Genomic DNA, 20,877 nt, shown 5'->3' on the forward strand with positions numbered 1-20,877 from the left:
GGCCAATTGTTGCTCATACAGCCGCCCAGCTTCCGGTGAAGCAGAGCTGGATTTGATACGGTGTATCTGGAATCCAGCTCTGGTTGCAGCGTGTCTTTTTACCGCTGCGCCACCTGAGCGGCGCGAATTACAATTCTTAATACAAAACATACTTAAGTAAAAGTAAAATTACAGGTTGTAAAATCTACTTTTTACATTTCATTTACATTTTCAGCATTTAGCAGACACTTTTACCATTTGTTTGGTGCTCTTTGATTTGTTTTCCTGACAGATTTAATATTTGATGATTCAAAATACTAATAAGCCACTTCTGTTAGGGTGCCTGCGGCGTCTGGTGAATGTACCACCAGTTCCCAGCGTCGCAGGCGTTACAGAGTGACAAACAGCGTGGCCTCAAGTAGGAGGCCAGCTGATTAGGGTGAACGACCTGCAGGTGCGATCTCCCTATTTAAGGGGGCGTCGCTAGACTGCAGGCGTCGCACCTTTGTCTTCTGTTTGGCACTGTTGCACTTCACCAGCCAGTTCTCTTTGTTAGGGAAAGTTCGGTTACCCCAGGCGCTGATAGAGCGGTTGGGTGTGTAGGTCGTAAGGCCGAGGTAATCCAGGGTATTGTTTTCACTGACTAGGGAAAGCCGGTGCGATTACGTGCAGTCCTCGTGCTGCCGTTTATTTTGGCGTTGCCTAGCAGCCACTGCTTGCATGGTTAGCAGCGGGCTAGCTCTAAGCTGAAGCCATCCTCCGTAGCCTTCAATAGGCCTGGTCCGATTCCCAGGTTCACCACTGCCTGTTTGGCTGAGCGGTTAAGTCACCGCTCACTTACCGGTGCAACCCTGGTTCGAATCCGTGCCTGAACTTTAATTCTTTTGTTCTCTTTTTTTAGATCGGTTCCTTCCCAGCAGCTGTGCGCTGGTGACTACGCCGATCCGGCTTATCGTTAAAGCCATTGTTAAAGCTTCGCTTTGCGGGCGGATTACTATCTGGAGATCCGCCTCTCTCCTCACTCTTTATAAACCAAAGGGGTTCTCTCTCTCTCGTAGCGGGATTCGTGTTCGCACCGCGAGTGAGCGACCAGGGTTCGCGCCTCGCGTTAATTTCTGCTTTTGTGTTTTCTATCTTTCCTCAGTTGCCTGCGACATCAGTGGCTCCATTCGGGATTTCCAGAATTGTTTTCTGTTTGCATTATACAGTATATTGTTTATGTTGTACTTTATTATTTATTGTTAAATAAAAATTATAATTTTTTCTCTGCATCCTTGGGTCCTACGCCTCTCTATATAACAACTTCAGCTCTTTTTTAGTATTATTTTGGGAAAAGGTGTTTAATAGAAAGAAGTCGAGAAGTGGCTGTTGATTGAATAGAGATATTTTTCAGTGCTCTCCTGAGCTCACCTAAGAGCTTGTACATGTGTCTGGGTTTTTGCCTATTTTTTTTTTTATCTGGACCGATATCAGAATATTCACAGAATAGCATTTGAATATGAATGAGTTTTCCTTGGATTTGCCAGGAGCTGCATGTCTTGTTTGCAGTTACTCCTGTGACAGAGAACATGACCAAACACAATGTTTTGCTCCCTCCATTCGTACGATTCCTTCTCTTAGCAGGACGTTATGGCAGTAGTGTAATTCGCAATTTCTCAACTGAAAATCTATCAACTGTGCTATTTTCAGTACAGCTATTTCTTATAAGTTGGCAACTACTAAAGGTGAAGTTTGCTATTGCCATGCTAATTCATCATTGCTGTATGTTTGTATGTCTCAATGTTATGTGTGGATAATATACCACTCGTGCTGCAAAAGGCAGAAAGACAGAAAGAAGCAGAACAGCAAAAAATAAATAAATAAACATGTGTCCCTCAGGCACGTAACAATAAGCTTGCGTTCTTATTGGTTTTTCAACTTTGCACTCGCTGCCAATCACAACTTGATTGCAACACTTTTCACACTACAGTCGACCCCTGAGTTACGAACGGTTTACCATACGAACAATTCGGGTTACGAGCGATCTTTTTCAACTTAACCTATGAACAAATTTCGTCATGAACAAGTTGACAATGAGCGTCTCTCTCTGTATATATACAGTGAGTGAACATTCGCACAGAGGACAGTGTTTTTCTGGTGTTTTCAATATTAAAATGTCCCCAAATGTTTTTTTGTTTGTTTATTAGGATTTTAACGTCATGTTTTACACTGTGGTTACATTCATGACAGGAACGGTAGTTAATCATTACACAAGATTCATCAGTTCACACGTTTATATCACACGTTTATATGTCATGGACAATTTAGTATCTCCAATTCACCTCACTTGCACGTCTTTGGACTGTGGGAGGAAACCAGAGCACCCAGAGGAAACCCACGCGGACACGGGGAGAACATGCAAACTCCGCACAGAAAGGACCCGGACCGCCTCAGCTGGGGATCGAACCCAGGACCTTCTTGCTGTGAGGCGACAGTGCTACTCACTTAGCCGCCATGCCGCCCAGTCCCCAAATAAGGTGCAGAGAGAGCGCTGAGCATTTGTTGTTGTATAATTACTCCTGCCAGTAGGTGTCACTGTGTATCAGACAGAGGGGACAGTGAGTGAGAGAGAAGAAGGAAATCGACTCAGTAAAGTATTCTTTCTTTCGTGACATTACACCTACAAAATACAACACTACTGAAATAAAGGAGGAAATAATAGAGAAATATGAGAGTTATTGTTGTTTCTGGTAGATACATTTTATATAAAAAGAAGGAAATGTATTATGGTGTATGATACAGCACACGTACTGTACTGAAATGTGATGTGTGTTATGTACAGTACTACTGTGTTTTGTTGTTTATTATTGTTTATTACAGGGATGTCTTCTATCATTTAAGATTTAAGGGAAAATATACTTGTATTTATAACAAATAAGAGCATTTAAGACAAGAGGTAAGGGGGGTTTGTGAGGTCTGGCACAGATTAATTCTACTTACACTATTTCTTAAGGGGAAAATAGGTTTAATTTACGAACATTTTGACTTAAGAACAGCCCTTCAGAACCAATTACATTCATAAGTGAAGGGTCTACTGTACTGGATTGTGAGCTGCTGTTACACTTCCGTCCAGCAGGGGCGAGATTAAATCTAAACGTTGTAGATCAACCAGCTCAACTCAAACAACAAGAAGAAGCCAATGTGCTCGTACTGAAGTGAATCTGTAAGTAAATATGTGTTTATTTAATTATTACAGTTTAATTATTAACTACAATCTAGTTAATTATGAATCGACAGTTCATAATAAACTTTCACTTTGAGGATTTAAGTAGCTTGAAATCTTTTCTCGTTTAAACACACAAACTGCTACTTCGCTAACTGTTAGCATCACACATGATTCGGTGCTGATGAACCGATTCATCTGAGCCGATCCAGCTAAGTGAATCATTTAAACGGAACTGATTCAGAGTTGATTGGTTATTTAAAAGTTGTAGATTAGCGAATTATGCTATTAGTTTTGTTTACAGGTTTTTACAGTTTTGTAAAATATAGACATCGAGTTCATTTCTTTACGCTTTGTTTTCATACAGTTTTATACCATTTTTATACAGTTTTTATACAGTTTGCATGTTCTCCCCGTGTCTTTTCTTCGTGGGTTTCCTACGGGTGCTCCGGTTTCCTCCCACAGTCCAAAGACGTGCAAGTGAGGTGAACTGGAGATACTAAATTGTTCATGACTGTGTTCGATATAACCTTGTGAACTGATGAATCTTGTGTAACGAGTAACGACCGTTCCTGTCATGAATGTAACAAATGTGTAAAACATGATGTTAAAATCATAATAAACAACTAATTATGGCCACTGTCTTAACCACTTATCCAATTATGGTCACAGGGGGGTGCTGTAGCCTATCCCTGCTTTTCAATGGGCGCAAGGCACACAGTAACACCCTGGACAGGGTGCCAGTCCATCGCAGGGCGGACACACATACGCACACACATACACACACCCATTCGCCTATAGAACAATTCAGTGTCTCCAATTAACCTGACTGCATGTTTTTGGACTGTGGGAGGAAACCAGAGCACCCGGAGAACATGCAAACTCTACACAGAAAGGACCCGGACCTTCTTGCTGTGAGGCGACAGTGCTACCAACCAAAGCCTCACGTTTTCAAATCCATGAAACAAGACAGACGTGTTTCACTGTGCAAATATCTGGTGTTTCAACCATCCATCCACGTCTGTCTGTCTGTCTGTCTGTCTGTTTATTAGATCTTTAATAATGCAGTCGGAAGAAGAGGAACACATCAGCCCTGTGGATCTAGAAGATGAAGGATTCCTGAAGATAGTAATAAAAGAGGAAGAATCTGAAGATGAAAGTTTCTTCTGTAAGTACATCTAGAGCAGTATAGCACTTTTTACCAGACAGTGTGGTACAGAACAGGATGGTCAGTGTTGGGGTCACTGTGGATGATGGATTGGAATCCGTCCTGTGAAGAAGTGCTGCTTCACTCCAGTTTTAAGTTTAAATCAAACTAGGATTTATTTGTAATAAAAAAAACACACAGCTTTACATTTTCTCCGGTTGTTGAGGTTTTTAACATGTTGATGTAATTTCAGGTGAAGAATCATTCATCCCTGTGGAACACGACACCTCTGAGGAACATCTCACCCCAGGTTTCCAGCCTCTAAAGGAGGAACCAGAAGATGAAGATGATCTCAGTAAGAACGTCTTTTATTTAATTCTGATTTGAACACCAGTAATAATAATGATGATAACCGTTATAATGCTTATATGAAGTGTTACAGGACAGACACATATTCCCAATGTGTGTAATGGAATCACAAGCATAAACACCTTTACGAGTTTTGTCCTGTACTGTGAATGTTTGTACTGGGTTCATTATTATAACAAATTAATAACTCAGGACACCTCACATTTCTCAGTTACAGAACATGTACACTGATCAGCCATAACATCAAATCACTCACTGTCCATGTTATCAGCTCCACTTACCATATAGAAGCACTTTGTAGTTATACAATTACTGACTGTAGTCCATCTGTTTCTCTACATAGTCTTATAGCCTGCTTTCATGCTGTTCTTCAATGGTCAGGACCCCCCACAGGACCACCACAGAGCAGGTATTATTTAGGAGGTGGATCATTCTCAGCACTGCAGTGACACTTGACATGGTGGTGGTGTGTTAGTGTGTGTTGTGCTGGTATGAGTGGATCAGACACAGCAGCGCTGCTGGAGTTTTTAAACACCTCACTGTCACTGCTGGACTGAGAATAGTCCACCAACCAAAAATATATCCAGCCAACAGCGCCCCGTGGGCAGCGTCCTGTGACCACTGATGAAGGTCTAGAAGATGACCGACTCAAACAGCAGCAATAGATGAGTGATCGTCTCAGACTTTACATCTACAAGGTGGACCGACTAGGTAGGAGTGTCTAATAGAGTGGACAGTGAGTGGACACGGTGTTTAAAAACTCCAGCAGCGCTGCTGTGTCTGATCCACTCATACCAGCACAACACACACTAACACACCACCACCATGTCAGTGTCACTGCAGTGCTGAGAATCATCCACCACCTAAATAATACCTGCTCTGTGGGGGTCCTGACCATTGAAGAACAGGGTCAAAGCAGGTTAAAAAAGTATGTAGAGAATAAGATGGACTACAGTCAGTAATTGTAGAACTACAAAGTGCTTCTATATGGTAAGTGGAGCTGATAAAATGGACATTTTTTATCTGCACTGTGTTTATTGTGTTTTTCTTCTTCAGGATTGACGCCCACCAGAAGCTCCAGTGATCAGCAGACGTCCTCTGGTGCTGTCAGCATTAACAGCTCTCTCACCAGAGAACAGAACAGAAGGAACGTCTGCTCACAGTGTGGGAAGAGCTTCAGTTCTCTGAGTGCTTTCAAAACCCACCAGCGCATTCACACTGGAGAGAAACCGTATCAGTGCTCACAGTGCATGATCAGTTTTCGTCAACCGAGCCATCTCCAAAGACACCAGCGCATTCACACTGGAGAGAAACCCTATCAGTGCTCACAGTGCGGGAGGAGATTTAATCAACAGAGCGATCTCAAAATCCACCAGCGCATTCACACTGGAGAGAAACCGTATCAGTGCTCACAATGCGAAAAGAGTTTTAATCATCTCAGTGATCTCAAAAGACACCAGCGCATTCACACTGGAGAGAAACCCTATCAGTGCTCACAGTGCGGGAAGAGCTTTAATCATCTCGGTGATCTCGAAAGACACCAGCGCATTCACACTGGAGAGAAACCGCATCAGTGCTCACAATGCGAAAAGAGTTTTAATCATCTCAGTGATCTCAAAAGACACCAGCGCATTCACACGGATGAGAAAATGTATCAGTGCTAAGATTGTGAAGTTTTTATTAACACTAGAACACTGACACCTTTGCTTAAAATATGGAAAGACTTTTACTGACAAAGTCAACCAGCAGGTGGTTTTGCATCGTCTTGTTGAAAGATGCTGGACGTCCCTGGAAAAGACGACGCCCTGAAGGCAGCACATGTTGCTCTAAGATCTCAATGTGTTCTTCCGCATTAATGCTGCATCACAGAAGACCACATACCAAGACGGACTCTGACTTTTAAGCAGTACATGTTTTTTACTGTGTGATGGTCCATCCTAGATGCCTCCGAGCCCAGAGAAGTCGACGTCGCTTCTGGACATGGTTAACATAAGGCTTCTTTTTTTGCACAGTAAAGTTTTAAGTATCATTTGTGCAGTAACTCTGTATTGTAGAGCTTGATAAAGGTTTGATAAACTAATCCCTCACCCATGTGGTTATATCAGCTAGTGTTGAGTTCTTGATGCGGCTCCGTCTGAGGGAAAAAAGATCACTTGTGTTCAGCGTAGGTTTGTGTATTTAGTTTATTTTTTTGCTTTTTTAACCTGGTGTCATCTTAGGTTTATACTACTGCATTAAATAAACATGGTTATGGTGCAGTGGTTATTTTATTTGGATTTTTCCATTCTTGCTCACGTTTTTCTGATTTTGGGTTGTATTTCTTCACGGCAAAGTTGCTACAACATTGTTTGCTCCCTCACTGTTTGACAGAGAACCCCCATAATTAAAAGGATGGTAAGTAGGGCTGCCACTATCCAGTGATAGCTCAGTGGTTAAGGTACTGGACTAGTAAACAGAAGGTTGTCGGTTCAAGCCCCGCCACCACCAAGTTGCTACTGTTGGGTCCCTGAGCAAGGCCCTTCACCCTTAATTGCTCATTGGGTAAGTCACTTTGGATAAAAGCTTCTGCTAAATGCTGTAAATGTAAATATAAACTATTGATTATTATTATTATTGTTGAATTTTATCGCCATTATCACACATTGACAGGCAATTAAAAATTTTTAACGAAAACATCACCTTGAGATGGGGCTTCACTTTACATACATGGTACAGAAATAGAACACATACACATCAGTGGCGATTTCTCTAAGACTGCAAGGGAAGCTCAGCTTCCCCTAAAATGTCAAAAATTAAATGGTCAAATATGTACAGTTGCGTTAACATTTCATCGACTACAAATTCGTTAGAACACGTTCATCTCGAAGACGAGTTCGTTCAGAATCAGCTACTTATCACACATCGACTGACTCGAACTTCTCATACATTTCCCGTAGAGCGTCACTTCACTTGAATGGGACTGCATGGAAGAGTTTTTTTCATTGCTTCGAAACTCGCCGGTCATTGGATAAATGCCATGATTTTGTCCCGCCCCTGTCTCTGGTACCCCTTTTCCACCAAAAAAACCATGGTTCTTGAACCGGTGCTGTTCAGGTTTCTCTGAACCTTGGTGTTCTGTAGAGAACTGACGCGCGTTTCCACCAGTTTTTAAGAACCAAGCAGCGTTAAGAAAAGTAATAACATGGTGGAGTGTGTGGATTATGTGAGAGCATTTGTGCTGCTGTTACAGATGTTCGTTTTTATGTAAAAAGCATCGATCTAACAATCGGTGATAAGAAGACGTGACGTGTTTGTCTCAGTTGTTGTTTTCTTTAGTTCACTGATGTGAGAAGCGTTTTGCGCTTCGCTTTCACCGCGACTCTCGGCGCAAATAACCCCTCTGCTCAGCGCTCGACTCGAGAGATAAAACACTAAAGTTCCACAACACGAACAAACATCTGTGTAAAATAAACATCAAATCTACTCTAAAATACCACGTGTATCTGTGTTTAACTGGATTTACTTCACGTGTGTTTATGCAGCTTGGGGAGTTGAAAAAGCTTCACGCTTTATTATTCACGTTAAGCGTTTTCCGTTCTGTCCGGGTCACTTTTATCACGTTATATCACACAGTTCATCTTTTTAAAGACGCTTTGAAAATATCAGCGGCAAACTGGCTCAAAATGTAATCAGGTGAAATTTAAAAGATAAAAATGCAGCATTAAGCTCCATACAAGACTCCAGCTGTTGCTAACGCTATGCTGTACAACATGACACGCCCACAGGTAACGTCACGGTTCGCGCTGAAAAACCAAGTATTCTGTGGTGCCAGATTGGCCCGCTAGTTCACTGTCTGGAACCTCTTTTTACCGGTGGAAACACGCTGAACCAGTTCAAAGTCAGGTTCGGGAACCGGAACGGGCTCCGTGCCGCGTCGGTGGAAAAGGGGTATGGGGGTGAATGGAGCTGTGGGCGGGTCTGGACGCTGAGCTTCTGCAAGATGATTGTAGGATCAGTCAAAAGGCTGAATCCCGTTTTGATTGACAGCTATTTTGAGATCTACACCTTCACTTAATCACTGGGAGCTTCAGTTCCATCACGGTTTTTGCGAGTGAAGTCGAAAGACAAACTGCAACCCATTTCAGGCCATTTTCTTGAAAAGGAACAGAGGGCAGAATTTATATATGGGGGTGGTCTCGGACCATACCACACTTCCTCCAGCATTTATTCGTAGCCTTATTTTTAAAAGCACAAGTAACCAGCGGGGTCCTGAAATACCTCATTTTAACCCTTCCATTCAAACTATCAATGGTTTTTGTAATCTAGTATTCTATCGATTATTCCAGCAATTAATCGAGTTGTAAGTTCCAAAGACTAGTGAAGTCAGCTTGACGCTTTACGTACCCTTATCAAAGTTCTAATACCATGTCTAAAAATGAATAAATCTATGGAGAGCAATGACTTGCATTTAAAACTCTTACTAAGTACTTCAGAGCACAAAACAAACGGTACAAAAGTTATCACAGGTAAATACTTAAGAGCACGGCAAGGTAAAAAAAACTATGCGACTCCACTCCAGTTCCACACTCCCATGGTGCACCACACCAGACCCCTTTATCGAGAAAGAAAAAGAAATAAATGACATAGATAACCAAAGAATATAAATCAAAAATCATCAATAATTATTATTTAACTTATGAGAAAAAGACAATAATTATATGTAAATCATAAAACAACTAAAGTGATGCAAATAATTGTTACCAATCAAGATAATCAATAATACCACAAATCATCATATAATGCTAAATTTAGAAATAAAAATAATCATAAATAAACAACTAATATGAAAATACAATTAGGCTCCTGCATGAGTAATAGTATATAAAATAATTTAGCTTTGATAAAGAGCAAAAATAAAAACATATAAGATTAAATAAGACTGTACATTTTTATTCCTTGCATACAGTACAGTTTAAAGAGAACATTACTAACAAATACATCAAAAATAAATCAAAATACTTTTAAAATGTAGCAGGCAACTTAAAACTAAGGCATAAATAATAATAAACATTATACATAATCATAAGCCTTTAATTTGTGCAACTTTCAGAACGAAAAGTTTCAGCTACAGCTTAGGCAGAACATAAAGCTTGTGGCGTTTGTATCTGTCAGATGAGGTAGATTTGGTGTGTGTGTGTGTGTTTGCCTAGGTCCTCAAAAAAGCCTGTGGTGGTTACATTGAAGAAAAGTAAACGTATCAACACGACGCTCTGATGTTGTAGATGTTGTTCTGAGTTTCCTTTTTTCCAGCTTAAAATGACCTCAAACTTTCTGTGGTTTTCTCTGTCCAGTCTCGTCTGTTCACCCCTCGTTATTTTATGTTCTCTCTCTCTCTCCATTTTACCGTCTGCGCTATCAACTATCGGCTGTGTCCTAAATCGGGAATCATTCGTTTCATTTGTTTCGATCTCTCAAAAGCCCCACTTATGGCCGGTCAAGTGGCGCAGCGCGAAAACATGCTGAACACCAGAGCTGGGATCTCGAATACATCGTATCGAGTCTCAGCTCTTCCTGCCGGCTAGACTGAGCAGCCACATGAGCAACGATTGGCCTGTTGTTCAGACAGGGGTGGGATATTAAAAGCCGGATAGCGACTCTCTCTCATAAATAATGCAATTGCGACCTCTGTCGCTGATTGATGGCACCTGCACAGAGATGAAAATAGAGTGCTGTCAGGGTGTGTCTCTCCGTACACAGTGCTGAGCTGCACTGCACTCGTCAAAGTGTAGGTGATAAGATGCACACAAGATGCATCAGTTCACAAGGTTATACCAAACACAGTCCTGGACAATTTAGTGTCTCCAATTCACCTCACTTGTATGTGTTTGGACTGTGGGAGGAAACCGGAGCACCCGGAGGAAACGCATGCGGACACGGGGAGAACATGCAAACTCCACACAGAAAGGACCCGGACCACCCCACCTGCGGTTCGAACCCAGGACCTTCTTGCTGTGAGGCGACAGTGCTACCCACTTAGCCACTGTGCCGACATGGTCACCAACTGTCCCTAAACTGGTGGCAGGTGTGTGTGTGTGTGCGTGTGTGTGTGTGTGTGTGTGTGTGTGTGTGTGTGTGTGTGTGTGTGTGTGTGTGTGTGTGTGTGTGTGTGTGTGTGTGTGTGCGTGTGCGTGTGCGTGTGCGTGTGCGTGTGCGTGTGCGTGTGTGTGAGAGAGAGAGAGAGAGAGAGAGAGAGAGAGTGAGAGAGAGAGACATGGTCACCCACTGTCCCCCACCTGGTGGCAGGTGTGTGTGTGTGTGAGTGAGTGTGTAAGTCTGTAGTGAGTTCTTGACATTCTTGGTACAAACACGCCAGGTCCCGAACAGAGGCAGGAAGATTATTCCAGAGTTGTGGAGCTTTGTAAGAAAATGCTCTTCCACCAGCTGTGGTCTTTTTAATTTTAGGAACTATAAGTAACCCTGCATCTTGTGAACGAAGTGGACACGCTGGGTTGTAGTGATTAATAAGTTCACTCAGATACTGTGGAGCCAGACCGTGTAGCGCTTTATAGGTTAGTAAAAGTATTTTGTAATCAATGCGGAATTTAACTGGCAGCCAATGTAGAGATGATAGAACAGGACTAATATGATCAAATTTTTTAGTTCTAGTTAGCACTCGAGCTGCTGCATTTTGAACTAACTGGAGTTTGTGTATGGATCTACCAGAGCATCCAGTTAGAAGAGCATTACAATAATCTAACCCAGAAGTTATAAACGCATGGATCAGTTTTTCAGTGTCATTAACAGATAGTATATTTCTTATTTTAGAAATATTACACAAATGATAGAAAGCAACTCTAGTAATATTATTAACGTGTGTATCAAAGGAGAGATCTGAATCTATTGTGACACCCAAGTTTTTTACATCTGGGCTGGGAGTAACAGAGAAAGTGTTTAGGTTTAGCACCAGGTTAGACAACTTGTCTCTTGCAGCTTTAGAGCCAGCAAGTAAAACCTCAGTTTTATCTGAATTAAGTAAAAGAAAATTACCTGACATCCAGTTGTTTATGTCGTTTACACAATCTTCTATCTTACTGATTGTGTTAGTGTCGTTTGGTTTAAGGTCCTGTGTTCGATCCCCATGTGGGGTGGTCTGGGTCTTTTCTGTGTGGAGTTTGCATGTTCTCCCTGTGTCCACGTGGGTTTCCTCTGGGAGCTACCATTCCTGTAATGAATGTAACCAAAGTGTTAAACATGATGTTAAAATCCTAATAAACAAACAAACAAACTAAATAACCTGTCAATCAAACTATTGACAAAGGGTTGGATGTGGTTGGAGAAGGTCGGTCTATTTATATTCCAGCTATTTAGAAAGCACTATTTTGTATTCATATTTTAAGCCGCCAAAATTATTACAAACCAGCCCAAATTTTGTCCACTCTGCCAGTTTTCAACAAAAAGCGAAAACCCGCTCAATCTGGCAACACTGGAACTGATTCATCTAATCCTAGTCTGTGATCGGAACTGATTCAGAGTTTATTGATGATTAAAAAAGGATAATAATATTAATCTATAGAAACACATCAAGATTGTTTAGCTTTGTTTACATGTTTTTACAGTCTCTATATTGTGATACTGTTTTTGAAATTTGTTTTGACTCATTGCATTGTGTGAATATGAGGTGTTTATTGATCCATCCATGTCTGTCTGTCTGTCTGTCTGTTTATTAGATTTTTGAACATGCAGTCGGCAGAAGTGGGACACATCATCGCTGTGGATCTAAAACATGAAGGATTTCCAGAGAAACTTATAAAAAAGGAAGAACCCGAAGGTGAAGATTTCTGCTGTAAGTACATATGGAACAATTTAGCACTTTTCCACCAGACAGTGTGGTACAGAACAGGATGGTCAGTATTGTGGTCAGTAATTAGTGGAAATAATAGGTCGATATGAAATGGAATCTGCCCTGCATCGTACTGTCCTGTGGAGAAGTGCTGCATCAGTTCAGGTTTTAATCTAACTATAGGGTTTATTCCTAATTGAAAAAAAAAAAAAAAAAAAAAAACACACCTCTTTACAGTTCCTCAATTTGATGGAATTTCAGGTGAAGTATCATTAATCCCTGTGGGACACCTCACCCCAGTGTATCAACAACATGGCGGTTTCCAGCCTCTGAAGAAGGAGGAACCTGAATGTGGATTTATTTGTCAGAATAGTTTCTGCCACCAGCAATAATAATGATGATGATAACCGTAATATTAATAATATAATCCAAAAAATAACTAAGACGTGTAAAGTAGGAAATATTTTCTTCTGTTTTTCTTCTTCAGGATTGAACAAGGATTTCTGCTGCTCCTCGAGTCCACGTTCCTGTACAACCCAAAATCATCTCCACAAACACATCAAGACCCCCCACAGTGTCAAATATGAGACGCTGGTGAAGATTAAGACTTAACATGAGGATCTGACGCCCACCAGAAGCTCCCGTGATCAGCAGACGTCCTCTGGTGCTATATTTTGTTGAGTGTGAGTGATGCTTCGTTGATGTTGTGTTGTTTCACTCTAGATGCTTGTTTATTTTGTTTTGTTTATTAGGATTTTAACGTCACGTTTTACACTTTGGTTACATTCATGACAGGAACATTCACCTCACTTTCATGTCTATTGACTTTGCAGCACCCAGAGAAAACCGGAGCACCCAGAGAAAACCCAAACGGACATGGGAAGCCACCGCCCCACTCTAGATGCAAATTTACAAATAATATACACAATCAGACCTTTTAGTCTAATTGAGATGGGTCTTTGTTTTTGTATTTTATAATTTATTGTTGGAGCACCCTGTTCCATGTTGAGTATATAAATAAAGCAATTTAAATAATAAACATTTGACACAATGTTTTTTTCACATTAGTAATTCATTTGACATGTAATTTGGTAATAAATTAATTTAAGCAACAAAAAAATCTAAGAAGCCACTTGGGAGCCGAAAGAGCTCTCTAAAAGGAGCCGAAATTCCCAACACTAGTAGTTAGCCAATTCTTCTCTGCATCTACACATAAGCTGCTCTCCTTAAATACTTGAATATACGTAAAGAACTGCCTATGCAGTTAATTCCTCCTGCTTAGAATGTATACAAAAAGAGGCCCTGCTTAACAACCCATTTCCTGTCGAGGCCATAAAAATGGATTCCAGATGTGGAATGTTGTGACAAGGGGTACGCTGGCCTCTCGCTGAATAAACATCATATGTGAATGAATATACCTCAACAGTTATACATTTAACAGCATCTGGAACAACAGAAGCTAAGGTAAGCAGTATTATGGATATTTTTGCAGTGTTTTGTATTTTGGCCGTAATTTGCAATGTAAACAAAACGAATCAGTTTAAGCTTTTAACCGGTACCTAGGAAAGTAAAGGCATGAAGTTACACGACTAAATACAGTCGCCAATCTGTTGTTGTTTTTCATCTGATCTTACATATTATTTCTTTATTTCTACACTACACTTGCAATATATGTTTTGTGTTTATATTGACTCGTGACTTGACTCGGACTCGAATTTTGTGACTTGTGAACATCTCTGCTTTGCATGTGAATGTGCCTTAACACTTGCTAAAAAACAGCACATGCGCTCTGCCTAAAACTGTCACTCTACAGTCAGATGTTACAGGCATGAAAGACTTAATGAATGTGGTGCTGATGTTACACTGCCGTCCAGCAGGGTCGGGAATAAACCTAAATGTTGTAGATCAACCCGTTCGATTCAAAACGAGAAAAAGAAGAAGCTAATGTGTTTGTGCTAAAGCGAATCTGAAAGTAAAATGTGTTCATTTTATTATTACAATTTAATTTTTAACTACATTGTAGTTAATGATAAAACGACAGTTCATAATAAACTATCACTTTGAGGATTTAAGTAGCTTGAACTTTTCTCATTTAAATACAAACTGCTTCTTAGCTTCACACCCAAATAATCTGAACCCATCCAGCTAAATAATTCAAGTTTGTCATTTATCTTTGTTTACTGGGTTTGCAGATAAAATATTGAGTTCTTTTATTTCACAGCTTTGTTTACATGCTGTCGTTACAACCTGTTACAGAAACACACCAATTCTCTTTAACTTTGTTTATAGATCGTTTTTATCAATCAATATTTTACTGACAGATGATTCACTTTAGTACCTGTTAGCTTCTTCCTCCTCCTCATCCTTCACTTCTTCATGTTTGAATTGAGAGAGAGCTGGTAGATCTACGTTAAGGTTCATTCTGGCCTATACTGGACGGCAGGGTAATATCAACACTGCATTTATTCAAATTAAATCACTTTTGTTGTCACGTCACATTAACACAGATCTTGTGATTTCATGCCAGCAAAGTGCACCACAACTTCCAGAGAGATACAGCCACTTCTCTTCATGTTACCGCTCTCATACTAAACAACCAGATGGGTGTGAGCTTCAATCGCTGACAGTTAACTGAGCAAAAAAACATCAGTCCTTTCACATTTACATTTTCGGCATTTTGCAGACTTATCCAAAGCGACTTACATTACAGTTACAGGATACAGTCTGAGCAATTAAGGGTTAAGGGCCTTGCTCAAGGGCCCAACAGCAACAACCTGGCAGTGGTGGGGCTTGAACCAGCGACCTTCTGGTTACTAGTCCAGTACATTACCACTAGGCTACTGCTTGCCCTTTCACTTTCACTGTTACAGCAACCACTATAACCTGCTAAAATCTTCCACACAATCATAGTGGTGGATAATGTTCAGTTCATTCATTTAGATTTAGGGCAGTGGTAGCTCCGAAGGTTGCTGGGTCAAACCCCACCACTGGAAATTTTCCTTTGTTGGGCCCCTAAGCAAGGCCCCTAACCCTCAATTGCACAAATCGAGTTTAGTTTTAATTGTAAGCCGCTTCAGATAAAAGCATCTGCTAAATGCTGCAAATGTAGATTTATGAATTTCATTTTTACCATCAGAAGCAGGTAGAGCTCAATGATGTGCAGCACATCTTGTAAACACAAATTTGCTGGTCGTTCAAGTTGAATTTTACAGTTAAAATTATTGCTGTTTGTGAGTGCAGTGGGGAACTCTGAGAATGTCGGGCAGGAGTTCAGGACGGCTCTCTCTTTAAACCAGGCAGCTGAAACCCTTATTTCATTTATTTATTTTTATTCATTTAGAAAATCAAGAATGGAAAGAGCTGTGGAGGGAATGAAGAAAAGGTGGGTGCAAGGATCCATCAAGAAGGAAAGAGGGAATGCTGGGTAATACACACTGATCAGCCATAACATTAAAACCACCTCCTTGTTTCCACACTTGCCCTTTCACACTGTTCTTCAATGGTCAGGACCCCCACAGAGCAGGTATTGTTTAGGTGGTGGATGATCCTCAGCACTGCAGTGACACTGACATGGTGGTGGTGTGTTAGTGTGTGTTGTGCTGGTTATGTGTGGATTAGACAGCAGCGCTGCTAGAGTTTATAAACATCTCACTGTCACTGCTAGACTGAGAATCATCCACCAACCAAATATATCCAGCCAACAGCGCCCCGTGGGCAGCGTCCTGTGACCTCTGATGAAGGTCTAGAAGATGACCGACTCAAACAGCAGCAATAGATGAGCGATCGTCTCTGACTTTACATCTACAAGGTGGAGCGACTAGGTAAGAGTGTCTAATAAAGTGGACAGTGAGTGGACACGGTGTTTAAAAACTCCAGAAATTACTCCAGGTAATGCAAATAAAGCATATTAAAGTTTATTGGTAAGTTTATGAGGTAATAAAACTAAATAAGTGAGCTGAAGCTGAACACCCGTGACCTCTGACCCCACAGACAGAACTGCATCAAGAACCATCATTCATCAGTAGCTGATAGAACCACATGAGCAAAAGATTACTTTAAAAAACCTTCATCAAGCTCTACAATAAAGAGTTACAAGCACAATATCACCTCAAACACTTTATAACTTGGTGTCCTCTGTGGTTTATCTTCAGTGTGAACACGCTGGTGATTTTCTGTGTCAGTCTTCTTATTTTTTGAGCAAAACATGTAAAACACGTGTGTTCCTTTCATGTGTCAATGTGCTGGTGTTAATTCAAACTCTTTCCACACAATTAGCACTGATAGGGTTTCACTCCAGTGTGAATGCGCTGATGTATTTGGAGTTCACTCGGTTGATTAAAACTCTTCCCACACTGTGAGCACTGATACAGTTTCTCTCCAGTGTGAATGCGCTGGTGAATTTTGAGATTATTCTGTTGATTAAAACTCTTCCCACACTGTGAGCACTGATACAGTTTCTCTCCAGTGTGAATGCGCTGGTGAATTTTGAGATTATTCTGTTGATTAAAACTCTTCCCACACTGTGTGCACAGATAGGGTTTCACTCCAGTGTGAATGCGCTGGTGTATTTTTAGATTACTTTGACAATTAAAACTCTTCCCACACTGTAAGCACTGAAACGGTTTCTCTCCAGTGTGAATGCGCTGGTGACTTTGGAGATTACTCTGTCGATTAAAACTCTTCCCACACTGTGAGCACTGATACGGTTTCTCTCCAGTGTGAATGCGCTGGTGTATTTTGAGATGACCCTGGTCACTAAAACTCTTCCTGCACTGTGAGCACTGATACAGTTTCTCTCCAGTGTGAATGCGTTGGTGTATTTTTAGATAACTTTGATGATTAAAACTCTTCCCACAATGTGAGCACTGATACGGTTTCTCTCCAGTGTGAATGCGTTGGTGTTTTTGGAGATCACTGTGTTGATTAAAACTCTTCCCACACTGTGAGCACTGATACGGTTTCTCTCCAGTGTGAATGCGCTGGTGTTTTCGGAGATCACTGTGTTGATTAAAACTCTTCCCACACTGTGAGCACTGATACGGTTTCTCTCCAGTGTGAATGCGCTGGTGTATTTTGAGATCACTGTGTTGATTAAAACTCTTCCCACACTGTGAGCACTGATACGGTTTCTCTCCAGTGTGAATGCGCTGGTGTATTTTGAGATCACTGTGTTGATTAAAACTCTTCCCACACTGTGAGCACTGATACGGTTTCTCTCCAGTGTGAATGCGCTGGTGTACTTTAAGAGCACTCTGATAAATAAAACTCTTCCCACACTGTGAGAACTGATACGGTTTCACTCCAGTGTGAATGCGCTGGTGAATTTTAAGAATACTCGGAGAAATAAAGCTCTTCCCACACTGTGAGCACTGATACGGTTTCTCTCCAATGTGAATGCGCTGGTGTACTTTAAGAGCACTCTGATAAATAAAGCTCTTCCCACACTGTAAGCACTGAAACGGTTTCTCTCCAGTGTGAATGCGCTGGTGACTTTGGAGATTACTCTGTCGATTAAAACTCTTCCCACACTGTGAGCACTGAAAAGGTTTCTCTCCAGTGTGAATGCGCTGGTGTATTTTGAGATGACCCTGGTCACTAAAACTCTTCCTGCACTGTGAGCACTGATACAGTTTCTCTCCAGTGTGAATGCGTTGGTGTATTTTTAGATAACTTTGATGATTAAAACTCTTCCCACAATGTGAGCACTGATACGGTTTCTCTCCAGTGTGAATGCGTTGGTGTTTTTGGAGATCACTGTGTTGATTAAAACTCTTCCCACACTGTGAGCACTGATACGGTTTCTCTCCAGTGTGAATGCGCTGGTGTTTTTGGAGATCACTGTGTTGATTAAAACTCTTCCCACACTGTGAGCACTGATACGGTTTCTCTCCAGTGTGAATGCGCTGGTGTATTTTGAGATCACTGTGTTGATTAAAACTCTTCCCACACTGTGAGCACTGATACGGTTTCTCTCCAGTGTGAATGCGCTGGTGTACTTTTTTGAGCACTCTGATAAATAAAACTCTTCCCACACTGTGAGAACTGATACGGTTTCACTCCAGTGTGAATGCGCTGGTGAATTTTAAGAATACTCGGAGAAATAAAGCTCTTCCCACACTGTGAGCACTGATACGGTTTCTCTCCAATGTGAATGCGCTGGTGTACTTTAAGAGCACTCTGATAAATAAAACTCTTCCCACATTGTGAGCACTGATATGGATTCTCTCCAGTGTGAATGCGCTGGTGTAATTTCAGATGACCCTGTTGATGAAAACTCTTCCCACACTGTGAGCACTAATACGGTTTCTCTCCAGTGTGAATGCGCTGGTGAATTTTAAGAGCACTGGGAGAACTAAAGCTCTTCCCACACTGTGAGCACTGATACGGTTTCTCTCCAGTGTGAATGCGCTGGTGTTTTTTGAGAGAACTATGTTGATTAAAACTCTTCCCACACTGTGAGCACTGATACGGTTTCTCTCCAGTGTGAATGCGCTGGTGCATTTTAAGAGCACTGGGAGAACTAAAGCTCCTCCCACACTGTGAGCACTGACATGTTTTCTCTCCAGTGTGAATGCGCTGGTGGATTTTTAAATGACTCTTTCTATTAAAACTCTTCCCACACTGTGAGCACTGATACGGTTTCTCTCCAGTGTGAATGCGCTGATGTTCTTTGAGATGACTCTGTTGATTAAAACTCTTCTCACACTGTGAGCACTGATACGGTTTCTCTCCAGTGTGAATGCGCTGGTGTGTATTGAGATGAGTGTGTTGATTAAAACTCTTCCCACACTGTGAGCACTGATACGGTTTCTCTCCAGTGTGAATGCGCTGGTGTTTTTTGAGATGACTCTGATTATTAAAACTCTTCCCACACTGTGAGCACTGATACGGTTTCTCTCCAGTGTGAATGCGCTGGTGTAGTTTAAGATGACTCTGATTATTAAAGCTCTTCCCACACTGTGAGCACTGATACGGTTTCTCTCCAGTGTGAATGCGCTGGTGTTTTTTAAGAGCACTGGGAGAACTAAAGCTCTTCCCACACTGTGAGCAGACGTTCCTTCTGTTCTGTTCTCTGGTGAGAGAGCTGTTAATGCTGACAGCACCAGAGGACGTCTGCTGATCACTGGAGCTTCTGATGGGCGTCAGATCCTCATGTTCAGTCTTAATCTTCACCAGGGTCTCATATTTGACACTGTGGGGGGTCTTGATGTGTTTGTGGAGATGATTTTGGGTTGTACAGGAACGTGGACTCGAGGAGCAGCAGAAATCCTTGTTCAATCCTGAAGAAGAAAAACACAAGCTGCTCTTGTAACACAATCAATTACAAACATCACAATAAACACAGAGCAGATCAAATGATTTTCAAAGCTAAAAGTGAAGAGGAGCAAAGACACGGTACTGAGTGAGTATAGAGTGAGATAAAGAGTAAATAACCTCAGCACTTTTACTTTCAATATAGCAACAGAACATATTCACTCTTTTACACGCCTCAGTTATTTACTGGATTATATTATTAATATTATAAATATCATTATTATTATTATCATTACTGATGATAGAAACATTCTGACAGATGAACCATTAATAAATAAAACAAGTTTCATTGCTCAAGATTTGAAACATTCTTACTGAGATCATCTTCATCTTCAGGTTCCTCCTTCTTCTGAGGCAGGACACCTCCAAGTGATTGGTACACTGAGGAGAGGTGTCTATCAGAGGTGATGAGTTCCAGAGGGATTAATGATACTTCACCTGAAATCACATCAACATGTGAAGAAAGCTCAACAACTGGGACTAGTGTAGGGAGGCGTGTTGTTGTTGTTGTTTTAATGATATAATAAATCTTAGTTCCATTAAAAACTTGAGTCCAGACTGGAGTGAAGCAGCACTTCTCCACAGGACAGAACCATACAGGACAGATTCTGATCCACTATCCACTAATTACTGACCCCAGTACTGACCATCCTGTTCTGTACCACACTGTCTGGTGGAAAAGTGCTAAATTGTTCCATATGTACTTACAGCAGAAATCTTCATCTTCAGATCCTTCATCTTCTAGATCCATGGGGGCGATGTGTCCCACTTCTGCTGACTGCATTATTAAAGATCTAACATAAAGACACACACACATGGATGAATGGATGGATAGATGGATGGATAGACAGACAGAGCAGCACATATTTACACATTTCAACAGCTCACAAAGTATTTACATATATATTTATCAGAGGTTAAAAGAGTACTAAAATATTGTACTCAAGTAAAAGTACTGTTACTTTAATGATTTTTTAATTATGTACGAGTAAAGTTACGTCTAAAAATCTACTCAAGTAAAAAGTAACTGATTTAAAATGTACTCAG

The 20,877-nt window shown here is 41.0% G+C and overlaps 1 protein-coding gene and 1 pseudogene across 1 annotated transcript; one reads left to right on the forward strand and one right to left on the reverse strand.

Moving 5' to 3' along the window:
• Positions 1 to 3,141: 3,141 nt before the first annotated feature.
• Positions 3,142 to 6,951, forward strand: LOC134335193 (zinc finger protein 239-like). Its single transcript, XM_063017668.1, has 4 exons — positions 3,142 to 3,181; positions 4,234 to 4,349; positions 4,582 to 4,683; positions 5,754 to 6,951. Exons 2-4 carry the CDS (start codon positions 4,244 to 4,246, stop codon positions 6,359 to 6,361), a joined length of 816 nt encoding a protein of 271 aa, XP_062873738.1. The 5' UTR covers positions 3,142 to 3,181; positions 4,234 to 4,243; the 3' UTR covers positions 6,362 to 6,951.
• Positions 6,952 to 16,422: 9,471 nt separating this feature from the next.
• The window catches only part of LOC134334881 (uncharacterized), a 169,036-nt pseudogene continuing 164,581 nt past the window's right edge, over positions 16,423 to 20,877 (reverse strand).

Source organism: Trichomycterus rosablanca, chromosome 2, assembly GCF_030014385.1.
Source record: "Trichomycterus rosablanca isolate fTriRos1 chromosome 2, fTriRos1.hap1, whole genome shotgun sequence".
Classification (NCBI taxonomy): Eukaryota; Metazoa; Chordata; class Actinopteri; order Siluriformes; family Trichomycteridae; genus Trichomycterus; species Trichomycterus rosablanca.

What these genes read in the sequence shown, in the direction of transcription:
- LOC134335193 (XM_063017668.1), top strand. Translation starts at nt 4,244, where the DNA reads ATGCAGTCGGAAGAAGAGGAACACATCAGCCCTGTGGATCTAGAAGAT. An exon ending in TGAAGATGAAAGTTTCTTCT is followed by an intron (nt 4,350 to 4,581) that starts GTAAGTACATCT and finishes ATGTAATTTCAG; the next exon opens with GTGAAGAATCATTCATCCCT. An exon ending in AGAAGATGAAGATGATCTCA is followed by an intron (nt 4,684 to 5,753) that starts GTAAGAACGTCT and finishes TTTCTTCTTCAG; the next exon opens with GATTGACGCCCACCAGAAGC.